We start from the raw sequence: 13,708 nt of genomic DNA, 5'->3' as shown, positions 1-13,708 counted from the left end.
AAGGGGTATATTTATGGCATTGTTCATCCGTGTTGATTTTTTAGCTATTTTGTTAGCTATTTTGTCTGCTCTCTCATTCCCTTTTATACCTACGTGGGCAGGTACCCAGCATCTTTCTATAGTGTCTGTAGTCTAAATAAACTTTGTTGGATTTCTAGCATTAGATCTTCTCTATTAGATTTCATATTTTGAATACTATAAAGGGCTGCTACAGAATCAACACAACACACCACTCTGTCTGGTTTTACTTCCTCAACCCACTGCAGTCCTATAATAATCGGCATCATCTCTGCCGTGTACTTTGAAGCCTGATCAGTTAATCATAATACATTCATTGTTGGTATATATATTCCTACCTTGTCCTCTTCATCTTTAGATCCATCTGTATATATATCTAAGTAAGTGTAATATTTGCTCCTTATGTACTGACTTGCCAAACTCAACCTGGATTGCTTTAATTGTTGTTAATCTCATTACACCAGCACAAATCCTCAGTGCTTTGTTAGTAACTCTATCCAACTTCAATAAATGTTCTGTGTTTTAGCTGTTGCTCCATATGTATAGCATCCATAATCTATTGTTGACCTCATTAGAGCCCTGTAAATATACATTGCTGATTGTTTATTTGCTCCCCAGTCTTTCAGGCGGTAGAGCGGGTTGCCTGTTAATCGGAAAGTCAGCGGTTCAATCCCCGGCTCCTCCAGGCTGCATATCGAAGTGTCCTTGGGCAAGACACTTTGCCTCTGGTGGCTGTTCCACCAGTGTATGAATGAATGTTAGTTTCTGGTGAGGCTCAGTGAATGAATGGTGAATGCAGATGTAGTGTAAAAGTGCTTTGAGTGGTTGAAAAGGCTATACAAGTACGGAGTTTTCAATGTTTATTGTCCCATGAAACAGGAAGTTGTTGTAACTTCAGTCTACATGCTCACATCTACACCAAACTTTGCATGTTTGATAACACATCTAAAAGCCAAAATTCACCTATAGTCACAGCGCCACCTGGCAACAGGAAGTGACTACATTTATGCTGTGATGAACCACTTCTTGCACGTTGGCTATATGTACATCAAAACTATCTCAGAAAACTCTTAACACATTGATGTTGTTATGTTGTAAAGCCTGTAAGTTTTCTTTCAATGACGTGTCCTTGGTAGGATGGCGAATTTCCATGCTTCACCGTGAAACAGGAAGCCAGTGCTTCTCTTGATGTGTCGGGGAGTGAAGTTCACTCACTGCACAGCCTCTCTGGCTTCTGTCACACAGGTTTATACAATATAAGACCAAAGCAGGGCAAGTCTGAAATTTGGAGAACTTCTCAGTTGTTACTGACAAAAATAAATGCAATGGTCTGTCGATTATTCTGAACGTTTAGCATAGCCCAAACATTTGTGTCCTTTTTTTACTCTGCAAGTCACAATGTTTGCGGGTGCGGGCGGGAGTGGACACATGTTCTGGTAGCGGGCAGTAATGGTCGCAAAATTAGCGGAAGCAGGATTAAGAAAACAGTCGTGCAGGTCTCTAACGATTCTTAGATTATATTGTTGTAGCCACTTCTTTATTTTATTATTTTTACTTTTTGTTTTGTTTTTGGCTGTTTACGGCTGGGTCCCATCTTTATTCTCCACATCAAATAAATATATAATTGCACATAACTGCCACTCTCTAATAAACCGGCCCACTCCTCACGTTCTGGGAGCGGTTTAGAAAACGAACATGGCCACTTTGGGCTGGCTCCCTTCTAAGGGGTCTAAGAGCAACCCAAAATAGGACCAACATCGGACAAAATAAAACAAAACAAAAAACATACAAACCTTTAAAAGATAAAAGGAGTAAAAAAGTATTTTTTGTATTATTAATAATAAAAATTGTATATCTCTCTCTCTCAAGATCAAGTAATTTTTTTGACTACTGTTGTTATTGATGTCATTTACTTTATTTTTTCCCCCCTTTCTCATGTCTTGTTCCCAGTCTATCGTCCTGTCAATGTTGTGTATTTTGTCTCGCAATAATAAAAATAAAATAAATATAAAACATGAATAAAAAGACAGCACATGCTGACAGAATGTGTAAGTAGATAGCAGCTATTTATTAACGGTTTATCACTGTACATTACCATTGTCATCAACCAACAAATGCTTACTGCCGGAAGTTATGTGTTGTCTACAGTGTGTTTAATTACTGAAATGTCTGTCATGACAGGCAACACTTATCCTTCACACCAGTGAGGTCACACCTACAGAAAAACAGAAGGAAGACATCAACATTATAACTACTAAAATAATTTCATGTTTTCAATACAAGCAAGCAGTTGCTGTAGCTCCTTATGAAAAGTTTCCAAATCAAAAGTCATAAAACTGTAAAAAGTTCAAAGTGTGGTATACCAGGATAGCAACAATGTAGTTAGAGAGTGTTACAAGAAGCGTACATGAAGAAGATTATAGAAATCTTGTTGTTAGGCACTTGCGGCTTACTTTGAGCTGCGATCTAACCAGCATTCACCAGACTCACCGTGGGAGTACTTGCACTGTTTGAGGGCCTCGTTGAAGCCCTCACATAAACTCAGGTCAGTCTGGTTGGTGGCACAGTCCAGGAACTGCTTGACCTCAAAGTGACAGGGGCCTGGCTGGGCTGGAGCAGGCCGGGGGGGCTCCTGGAATGATTCCAGCAAGGAAAGAAACACATTGAGTTCAAATATCATATTTAACAAGCTGCTAGAAAGTTTTTATATGGCATTGGTGATTGAGGTCAGTCTTGACAGGCAGGTTTTGATTTAAAGCAACAGTCTGGGTGTTATTTTGAATCAACAAGCATATTCAAAATGTCTTCCAGGGCTCGACAATAACTCACTGGCTCGATCGGGCCATTGAAAAACAATAGTACTTAAAAAAATGAAAACAAACAAAAAAAAAAATCGCATTAGAAACTCAACATCCTGCAGTTGCTTTGCAGCTCTTGGCCCACACCATTGGCCAATCAAGAGTTGTATAGACGTGACGAGTGGTCAAATGTAATTTCTCTAATCTCAATCAAGCGGCGACCTCTGGGTCTGAAAAGTGAAACCATGCAGATGGAACTTAAACCTGCATTCTCTATAACAGCCAGCAGGGGGCGAGTCCGCTGGTTGCAAAAAGAAGTCCAGTTCCATTAGAAATAATGGCAAAATGACCCTACTTCTCAGCTGATTTATTCCCTCAGTAAACACTTTCCTGATGTGTTATGGTCTCAGTCGCTAGTTTCAAGTCTTCTTCAACACAGCACGATGTTCATTTAGTAAATTATGGTCCCATTTAGGGGGAAATGGACCAGAAAGCAGCATTTAGGCCGAGACTACCTTGTAATTGATATGTGGCTACCATGGCGACCTGTAAATCAGGATAGAGGTGACTTGTATCTGCTGCCCGGTGTACATTTTTTTTAAATGGCTGTCAGCAGGAGAGAGAGCATGTCATGTTTGAGTCTGTTAGTATGTTTTGTAACCTTTTTATTTTTTTTATAATTTTAACTGTGATTTCATTTGTTGAGTTTTATTTTCAGGATGTATTTAATAAATGATTAAACATGTTAACAGTATAACAAAGTCTTTGGTTTGGTTGTAACACTGATATATAGCTGGTGAATCACTCGTTTGTCCCAAGTACCTGTACATCCTGTATATACATAAAGCAAAAAGAAACGTTTCAGGATTTAGGGTACAAATCATGAACTATCCGATAACTACTGATAGTTTTGAGGTTTTGAAGAAATCAAAATGATGAATGTGACGAGACACTCAATGCCAGCTTTGATACTGTCATACAATGTAATATTCTGTCAACCATGCCAATGTTTGCCACTCAGAATTAGATTTTTGTTTTCCTAATAAGATGTTATTTTTATTAAATAGCACACGACTATAGGGCTAGAAGCAGCAACACGTCTCATGACTTTGACTTTAAGAGATGAATCTTTCCTCACTCTTCACAGTATGTCAGTGAATCTCTATTTGGCCTTGGGCCGGATAGTTGAGGGTGAAAAACACCAAGAAACGTCAGACTCAAACACACCCAGACACAACTGCACACCCAGTTAGGTTCAGTATTCCCCACCACCTCTTACCTGATATGTAGGCTTGGCTGGCTCTGAACTACCGCTGCCCCCACTAAACGCTCCAGTAAGGGCACTGCCAACGACGTGGCCCACAGCCGAGCCTACTGCCACCCCAGCAGCTGTGGTAGCCATCTGGGCCATGAGGCCCTGCCCCTGGGACTGAGCTGGAGCTGCGGCCAGGGCAGCAGGAGGTGGATGAGCAGGGGCTGGAGCATGTGATGAAGCTGGGCTACAAAGAGAAAAGTACATTTCTTGTGTATTAAGAGAGGCCTTAAAGCGACATTACATCATCTACTGTATTAGTGACAACTGTGAAAGCCCTTGTGTCCCACTGTGGCACACCACCACACTATGAAATAAGAGTAGAAATTATACCATACCATAAAACCCTAAGGGACCTTTTTATAAATCAAAAGTAAAAAAATTAAAAAGTAGGAACTAAAGATGTACTGATCTGGGAGTGGCGTTAACAGTCAATTGTATATATAGCAGGATAGTTTTGGTCAAGTATCTGACAGAGAGCGGGGAACTGATAACAAAGATTTTTAAGTGAATCTGGACGCATCGGACAGAGCTAGTTTCCTTGCAGAGCAACATCGTCACCTTTGCAGCGATCCTGTCATAGTCATGGACATCACAGGTAATCAAACAGGAGTAACGACTCCAAAAAGGCTTGGGCTCCTCAATTTGAATTTTCACAGTGTAGTTACCATACAGTTCGGCATTGGTTTGGTGTCCTCTGATCACATGACATGGAAGCTATTGAAATAAATGATGATTTTTCTCGTAACACCGATTTAACAGTTGTAATTTATTGATGGTCCCCAAGCTGACCTCCGGTGGTTAAAAGCGAGCCATCGGAGGTGAGCTAAATGCACCTATACTGCCAACACTGCGTGAACTGAGTAAGAAGCCGTCACCGGATCCTGGGTGAATGTCTGTCGAATGTCCAACTTAAAACTGACTTCACCGCGGTGCGTTTTCCACAGTACCAGTACAGAGACTGAGCCCGCTGTGAAACGTTAACTTACTGCAAACGGCTTTACCTGGCTGGAGCTGAGGGACGGCTCCGGCTTCCTCTGGCCATCTCTGAGACGACAACAGCTGTCTTGCTGAACCGGACTAATGAACGGAACGGGAGAACATTGCTTTCCCAACAGACCTCCCTGCTTGGGTCACCCGCGTACCACTGACCTTGTGAGGTACAACTGCTACTTACGCAAATGTCTTCTACTTCTTCTTCTTCTTCTTTCTTCTTTAATGGTGACTTGCAACCAGATGGAGCATTATCGCCACCTACTGACCTGAAATTCTTGTGCTTAGTCTTGTAAAAATGTTAAGATTTTTGGCAAAGTGTCTGCCGTCTTGTTCCCTTGGATGCCAATGTGTGTTGGAACCCATAAAAACTGAAAATCAATCCCCAGTCTACTTACGCTCTATAAAGATAATCCAATTTCAAACATAATATCCTCCCTGCATTTTGTTGTAGCATATTTGAGACTAGCCAGAGTTGCACTTGAGTCTGAACATAGCATTCTCATTGGTTTGACTTCCTCTTTCCACTCTAATGCAAAGGAGTAAATAATCTGTAATAAATGTAAATAATACCCATATCTCTCATGCAGCATAGTGTTCACATAAGCTTGCATATTAAAAACTTTCTTACTTAAACATTTCTGTTTCAATAAAGAAAAATCAATTATAGGCTAGTAACCATGGTGGAACAGCTGGCATTAAAGCGGTTGGACTAGTAACCCAATCATTGGCCCCTAATTCCTTTGTTATATCCGGTATTACATTTCAAAATACTTTCTTTTTAATTTTGCTGCTTTCAGTCATTCATATCCGTTTTGTAGGATGTGAATCCTTTTGACTTTGTAAAGTTGCCTAATAATTGGCCCTCAACAGTTTTCTTCTTAGAATCAGTGGCATTTCTCCAACTTCCACCTGAAGTGCTGATAGAGGTAGGTAGGTTCAGTTTTTCAATTCAATTTTATTTATATAGCGCCCAATCACAACAAGGTAGTCACAATATAACAAGTTATGGAGGGAAATTGAGTTTTGTAACTCCCTTATGCTACATAGCTGACAATATACATTAATACAGATTCAATTCTAAAAGCTGCTCTGCAGTCTGGTGGTGTGGCAGCAGAAACTTCTATATCTCTTCCCAGAAGGCAGCAGGGTGAACAGGCTGTGGCTGGGTGGGTACTGTCCTTTAGTATCCTTTGGGCTCTGCAGGCACCTCACCTCACCGATATCACTGATGCTTGGGAGATGGGTACCGATGATCTTCTGAGCAGTTTTATTCACCCGCTGCAGAGCCCTATAGGTGTTGACTTCACTGCTCCACAGTCAGGTGCCACTCAAAAATATCTAATTTTCATCTTCCCACCCCCCAAATGTGTTAATAATGTGACAAGAAATAAGTTGACAAAATTTGGATGTATTCTAATATTTACTGGTAGCTCAACACTGACAAAGTTTTACAATATTCAACATTTTCCGATTTTATCATGTAATATTAACTTTAATATCACAAGTTAGGATAATGCAAAAACAACTACATTAACTAACAGTTACTTCAGAAGTTAATTATCAAAAGTGCCCAGAGAATGAGCTTTAGCAACAGCTACACGTGTTTCCTTGTAGGCTAGCTCTCTAGTTCACAGAGTAGCTGCAAATTTCAATGAAGTGGACAAAACACATGCACATGTAAACCAGATAGACCCTCAGATAGACCTTAATTACGGAAGTGTTGAAGTGGCATAAGTGGGCTGCTTTGGCTCAGGGTAGAGCGGTCGTCCACTAACCGGAAGGTTGGGAACTCCAAATTGCTCCTGGTGGCTGTGCCATCAGTGTGTGAAAGTGTGTGAATAAGTTCATTTCTGTTTCTGATGAGCAGTTGGGTCTCTGCTGATAGGTGTGTGAATGTGGTGTAGTGTAAGAGTGGTCAAAAAGACACAGGAAAAGACAGGAAGACACTATACAAATACAGACCATTTACCATGTATGACAGTTCATACGGAACTGGGAGCAAAGCAGAAAATGTTCAGCGAGCCCTGTGGAAAGCTCTGGGAGCCTGAACATGTACGTCCCTACTGCACTCCAAGAAATAGGAACGACAGCTGCAAAAGAGGCTCTCATTAAGTGACCTTTCTTGAAGTGAACTTCTTTACTGTACCAGAAAATAACTGGTATGTGGTGCTAAAAATAATATCCCAAATACAATCCCAAAACACATTTGCTTCTGCTGTGGGCTGAGCATCACAACTGCGCTCATAACTGCACCTGCTGGACTGGAATGCAGGTGCGTCACCACAGACGCCAGACAACCTGTTCACTTTTAATACAAGTTCTACACATTCAAAGGCTTTCAAACTGAAGCCGCTTTGTTGCTGTTTTCCACCCTTTGCCATGGAACAGCGAGCTCAGCCTTTCCTGGTACACCATATTGCCCCTCCATGTTCAGCCATTTTTAGTTGTTTATTTATTGTAACAAAGCTATTGATAGTCAATTACTATCAAGTATTAAACACAGACTGTGTAGAAAGTACGTTTACACAAGTAGGCCTACTGCACTTAAGAACAGTTTTGATGTAGCCTACTTGAGTATTTCCATTTTATGCTAATTTATACTTCAACTTCACTACATTTCAGAGAGAAATACTCCACTACATTTATGACAGCTTTAGTTACTAGTTACTGTGATGGCAATTAGAGTTTTCAAATAAACAGCTCTGGCAAACACTTGTCTTTCTGTGAATTTATGCAAGTCTCTGGCAGAAGGACTCACAGCAACACACATACACTGTGTACATGTATTCCTGAATGAGTGAGGACAGCTGAGTGAGTCTGTTATTTATCCAGCTTTAGGGTCAATCATATCATCCCACAGAGACAAGTTGTCCCTGAAGTCTGGATAACACAGAGATATTTGACTGTTACGTTTACACAGATTCAGTGCCACATCACACGTTAGTCTCCCTGAGTCCAGGGTTACATGCAATATGTTTGGAATGCCCATTACATTAGATAGATACATATTTTCAGTGGTGGATGAAGTATTCGGATCCTTTACTATGTAGTAATACCACACTAAGAATCCTGGGTTACATGTGAAAGTCCTGTACTGAAAATGTTGCTTAAGTAAAAGTATGTGAGTATGATCAGGAAAATGTACTTAAGGTACTCAAAGCAGTCAAATGTCCCCTGTGACTAATGTACTATTGTATTTTCTATCATTATCATCAGAATATTATTTCTCATGCATTGATGTAAGAGCAGGAATTTACAGCTGTAGTTGTTGAGCTGGAGCTAATTTCGGACTGCAGCTAATGATTATTTTTCATTCTGGATCAATCTGCTGATTATTTTTTCCATTAATCGATTGGTTTGTAAAGATTCAGAAAATAGTACAAATGCCACACACAGTTACCAAGAGCCCAAAGTGTCACCTTCACAGTGCTTGTTGTGTCCAACCAACAGTCCAAACCACAACATTAAAACATTGCAATTATTACAATCATTTAAAGAAAAAGTGTCAAATCTTCACATGTAAGAAACTGAAAGCATCAAATGTTTTTCCAGAAAAAATACTTAAACAATTAGAATAGTTGCTGATTAATGTTCTGTCAATCGACTGACTAATTAACTAATCATTTCAGATGTACTTGTATAAACTGTTGACGAGTTTAATTTATAACAAAACATAATATTTAAAAACTCTTCACATGTTTTGTGTGTACAAATCTTAATTTGTTAAGTAAATACAGCTGTCAGACAAAAGTACAATATTTCACTCTGAGATGTAGTGGAGCAGTAGAAAGACTCAAATAAATTACAAGCAGGCCTACCTCAAATCTGTACTTACAGTAGGCCTACAGTACTTGGGTAAATGCACTTAGTTACTGTCCACCACTACATATTTTACCGACAAAATGAAGGCTATGATGCACTGATAAAATGAGATCCATTGTTATAGATGAAACTACCCACCTTGAATCAGAATCAGAATCAGGTTTATTGCCAGGTACATTTCTACACACGAGGAATTTGCCTTGGTATAAATTGGTGCTTACAGTACACATGAACATAAATGGAAAAATATAAATATAAAAAGTAAGGAGATCAAAAAGTTTACAAGTATACAAAAATTACAATAATACTATAATATTGACAAGTATGTGCAAAAATACACAACATGAGCATAAAGCACAATTGAGCGTTGTTGTAAAGAGTGGGGTCTGGAGTGTGTATGAGTGTGTGTGTTTGGGGAGTGGGGCATGAGAGTCAGTGACAGTGGGTACCCGGGCCTTGATGAGGAAGCCCACTGCAATCAGAAAGAAGGTGTTTCTGTGGTGAGAGGTTTTGGTCCTGATGGACCGCAGCCTCCTGCCAGAGGGGAGAGTCTGAAACAGTTTGTGTCCGGGGTGGAAGGTCTGCTGCAATCTTTCCTCCTCAGAGTCCTGGAGGAGTACAGGTCCAGAAGAGATGAAAGGTGTCTGTTTGCAGAAGTTCAATTCAATTCAGTTCAATTTTATTTATATAGCGCCAAATCAGGTTGCATACAGAGGGAGAGAAAGTAGAGGAGAGAGGGGCTCAGTGCATCATAGGAAATCCCCCGGCAGTCTAGGCCAATAGCAGCATAACTAAGGGATGGTTCAGGACTCACCTGAGCCAGCCCTAACTATAAGCTTTATCAAAGAGGAAAGTCTTAAGCCTACTCTTAAATGTGGAGATGGTGTCTGCCTCCTGAACCCAAACTGGAACCTGGTTCCACAGGAGAGGAGCTTGATAGCTGAACGCTCTGGCTCCCATTCTATTTTTGGAGATTCTAGGAACCACAAGTAACCCTGCATTCTGGGAGCGCAGTGCTCTGGTGGGGTAGTAAGGTACTATGAGCTCTTTAAGATAAGATGGTGCCTGACCATTAAGAGCTTTGTAGGTAAGAAGAATGATTTTAAATTCTATTCTGGAGTTAACTGGAAGCCAATGCAAAGAAGCTAAGACGGGAGAAATGTGATCTCTTTTCCTGGTTCCTGTCAGAACACGAGCTGCAGCATTCTGAATCAGCTGAAGAGTCTTAATGGACTTTTTCGAGCAGCCTGATAATAAAGAATTGCAGTAATACAGCCTAGAAGTAACAAATGCATGGACTAGTTTTTCTGCATCATTTTTAGACAGGATGTTCCTTGCAATATTACGTAGGTGAAAAAGGCGGTCCTTGAAATTTGCTTAATGTGAGACTTAAACGACATGTCCTGATCAAAGATAACTCCAAGATTCCTCACAGTGGTGCTGGAGGCCAGGGCGATGCCATCAAGGGAAACTATATCTTTAGATAATGCGTCACGGAGGTGCTTAGGCCCCAGAACAACAACTTCAGTTTTATCTGAGTTTAACATTAGAAAATTACAGGTCATCCAGGTTTTAACATCCTGAGGGCACATTTGAAGTTTAGCTAACTGATGAGTTTCATCTGGCTTGATCGATAGATATAACTGAGTATCATCTGCATAACAATGGAAGTTTATGGAGTGTCGCTTGTGCAACTCCATTACTAACTTTGGCGCACACGGAGGACTCATCGTTAACATGTACAAACTGAAATCGATCTGATAAATAGGACTTAAACCAGCTTAGAGCGGCTCCTTTAATGCCAATGAAATGTTCCAGTCTCTGTAATAGGATCTGATTGTCAATGGTGTCAAATGCAGCACTAAGATCTAATAAAACCAGTACAGAGACAAGTCCTTTGTCTGATGCAATAAGGAGGTCGTTAGTAATTTTCACCAGTGCTGTCTCTGTGCTATGATGAGCTCTAAATCCTGACTGAAAATCCTCAAATAAACTATTGCTATGTAGAAAGTCACACAGCTGTTGAAGTAAAGGAATACATCCAAAAGCTTTTAGCAAAAGGACGGATTGTTAAATAGAAGTATCCTTATCCAGCTTTTGTTGTGTGGGTCCGCAAAAAGGATGGGTCATTACGTCTATGCATTGACTATCGTTTACCAGAAAACCATCCCTGACCGACATCCACTCCCTTGGATCCAAGATTTGACTGACATGGCATGACCGGACACTCTTGGTTCAGCATTCTTGACCAAGGAAATGCGTATCATCAAGGGTTTATGGCGGAAGGCTCAAGACATCTCACAGCATTTGTAACTCCATGGGGGTTGTATGAGTAGGTAAGAATACCTTTTGGCCTCTCCAACACCCCAGCAGCTTTCCAAAGGAGTATGGAGGAGATGTTGACCTCACTCAGAGACATATGCTGTATTCCCTATTTGGACAACATCTTTTGCTATTAAAAAACCTTCGACGAGCATGTTAATGTCGTTCAGAAAGTCCTGAGAGCACTCCAAAAACATGGCATGAAGTTACGACCTGAAATGTGAACAGTTTAGCAGACAAGTGAGGTATGTGGGTCAACTAGTATCTTCAAGTTAAATAAAAATAAAATAGCCTACTTGTAGCATTCCATTGGTGGTTAATAATAAGTTTTTATAGTTCGGTAAGATGCTTTTCTCTAAATAGCCAAAAAGACATCAGTGTATGCCAGAGAGGGGACTCGAGTTAAAGACTCAGACTCGAGTCCGACTTAAGACACATATACAGTGACTTCAGACTCGACTTGAGACTCATCCTCAAAAGACTTCAGATTTGACTCGGACTCGAGGTGTGCAACTCGTGAACAATGTTTATTACAAACGTCTAATGAGCTCGCTCTTATTCCCCTCCCTGTGTTACCTACAACCTGCCTACATAACTCGTAGTATCAGCTGTGTGTGGCCACATGTGAGAGAGGACAACAAACAGCAGCAGCTGCGGTGGCATATCATAAACTTTGGCTTTAAAACTTCATACAACAATGCCCAAACAAAGAAGCGCTGAACACAAAATAGGTTAGTAACCTGAGGTTAATAAACATGTTTAGCTCAGCACTGGCCATCTAACGTTAGCTTGCTTCTTGCTTAAGACCTACGAAGGTTAACTCTGACTGTTGTTCTTTGGGGCGGCTGTGGCTCAGGAGGTAGAGCGGGTTGGCCGTTAATCGGAAGGTCGGCGGTTCAATCCCTGGCTCCCCCTGGTTGCGTGTCGAAGTGTCCTTGGGCAAGATACTGAACCCCGATTTGCCCCTGGCGGCTATTCCGCCAGTGTATGAGTGAGTGTGAATGTTAGTTTCTGTTTGAGCACTTAGGCTCAGTGTATGAATGTGTGTGACTGGTGAATGCAGATGTAGTGTAAAAGCGCTTTGAGTGGTCAAAAAGACTAGAAAGGCGCTATACAAGTACGGAGCATTTACATTTACTTTATGATAAGATGAAGGAGCGTTTGTTTACTTGCCAAACTTGTGGTGGTCGATTAACGCAATCATTTATGTACCGCTGGCTGCCATCACGTTAACTATTAACGCTGGCTGCAAATAGGTTACAGGTTTATTATTGATCGTGTAACCTTACAGTTTTATTTAGTCATATCGTTACACTGGGTTTGAGAGTCTGGTAGATGTGTTGACTTGCAGTAGTTTATAAGCTGTGATTAGTTGTAGACGCATTGCACATTATGCTACATGGTTGTGCTCTGTAAGTGAAAAACAGGTCACAGGTTTGTTGTTGATCACGTAACATTACAGTTTTATTACGTTAAGGTTACACTGGGTTTGAGAGTCTGTGGGGTGTGTTGACTTACGGTAGTTAATAAGCTGAAGACACATGCCTATGGCGTGAGAGACCTGCGACACATCCACCAATGTGACACATCCAATGTGTCCCTGAGCAAGACACTTATGCCTAGGTGCTCCAGAGGTGTGCGACCTCTGACATATGTAGCAATTGTAAGTCGCTTTGGATAAAAGTGTTAGGTAAATGAATAAAAGAAATGTCACTGATTTGGCAAAGTATCTGTCAAACAAACTAAAATTGATAGCACAATATGGCTTTGTTCCCTTATCAAATCGCAAGAGTCCATCCATTGTCAACCGCTTATCCTGCGTACAGGGTCGCGGGGGCAAAAGAGTGTAATTTAATTAAATAAGTAGCCTATAAGAAGTATAAGATATTAAATCAATATAAATAACTTATTTTAGGAGGTTAAAAAAGTAACTTTTACTCTGAGTAAAATTTAAATTAGCTACTTTTTACTTTTACTTGAGTAGATTTTTATACCAGTAACTTTACTTGTACTTAAGGAAAATAAATAAAATCAGAATGGGCAGGTCAAACCTTTAAAAAAAAAATCAGTAATTGGAATCAGCCAGGAAAAATGCAATCGGTGCATCTCTTACTACAGCTAATGCTGTGTGTTTACTAATATTAGGCTAATATGTAGATCTGTGGGCTTGATGCAGCTGAATATCTAAGAAAAAGACATCCTCTGCCTCAGACAACAACTACAATACTTTGTGGCAAGATAATTGTGGTGAACCTATGAACTTAAGTCATATTTAAACAACTATTAATTTGTGTTGATAAAAATGACTATAAAACTGAATTTAATATTCCTGTAAGAGCCATCGCTCTTTGCTGCAGTCACACTTTATTTTACTTTTCAACTGACTGTTGCTAATCTCCACATCTCCACATGAAGTTACCCCAGTACACCCCATCTACTC

The 13,708-nt window shown here is 40.4% G+C and overlaps 1 protein-coding gene across 1 annotated transcript; it reads right to left on the bottom strand.

Moving 5' to 3' along the window:
• Positions 1 to 2,149: 2,149 nt before the first annotated feature.
• LOC119914355 (coiled-coil-helix-coiled-coil-helix domain-containing protein 10, mitochondrial-like) lies at positions 2,150 to 5,312 on the bottom strand. Its single transcript, XM_038733620.1, has 4 exons — positions 5,133 to 5,312; positions 4,096 to 4,315; positions 2,509 to 2,650; positions 2,150 to 2,233 (listed from the first exon to the last, which is right to left on the bottom strand). Exons 1-4 carry the CDS (start codon positions 5,171 to 5,173, stop codon positions 2,214 to 2,216), a joined length of 423 nt encoding a protein of 140 aa, XP_038589548.1. The 5' UTR covers positions 5,174 to 5,312; the 3' UTR covers positions 2,150 to 2,213.
• Positions 5,313 to 13,708: the final 8,396 nt, after the last annotated feature.

This window comes from Micropterus salmoides, unplaced genomic scaffold, assembly GCF_014851395.1.
Source record: "Micropterus salmoides isolate LMB-PRFRI ecotype aquatic unplaced genomic scaffold, ASM1485139v1 Ms_hic_scaffold_1, whole genome shotgun sequence".
Lineage (NCBI taxonomy): Eukaryota > Metazoa > Chordata > Actinopteri > Centrarchiformes > Centrarchidae > Micropterus > Micropterus salmoides.
Note: the sequence above shows the minus strand (reverse complement) of the source record. Positions and strands in the feature narration are given on the sequence as shown.

Bases quoted from the DNA above. Each gene is read 5' to 3' on its own strand.
- LOC119914355 (XM_038733620.1), bottom strand. From the start codon at position 5,173: ATGGCCAGAGGAAGCCGGAGCCGTCCCTCAGCTCCAGCCAG. The intron at 4,316-5,132 runs GTAAAGCCGTTT...TTCTCTTTGTAG, and splicing joins CGTCCCTCAGCTCCAGCCAG to CCCAGCTTCATCACATGCTC. The intron at 2,234-2,508 runs GTGAGTCTGGTG...GTTTTTCTGTAG, and splicing joins ACAGTGCAAGTACTCCCACG to GTGTGACCTCACTGGTGTGA.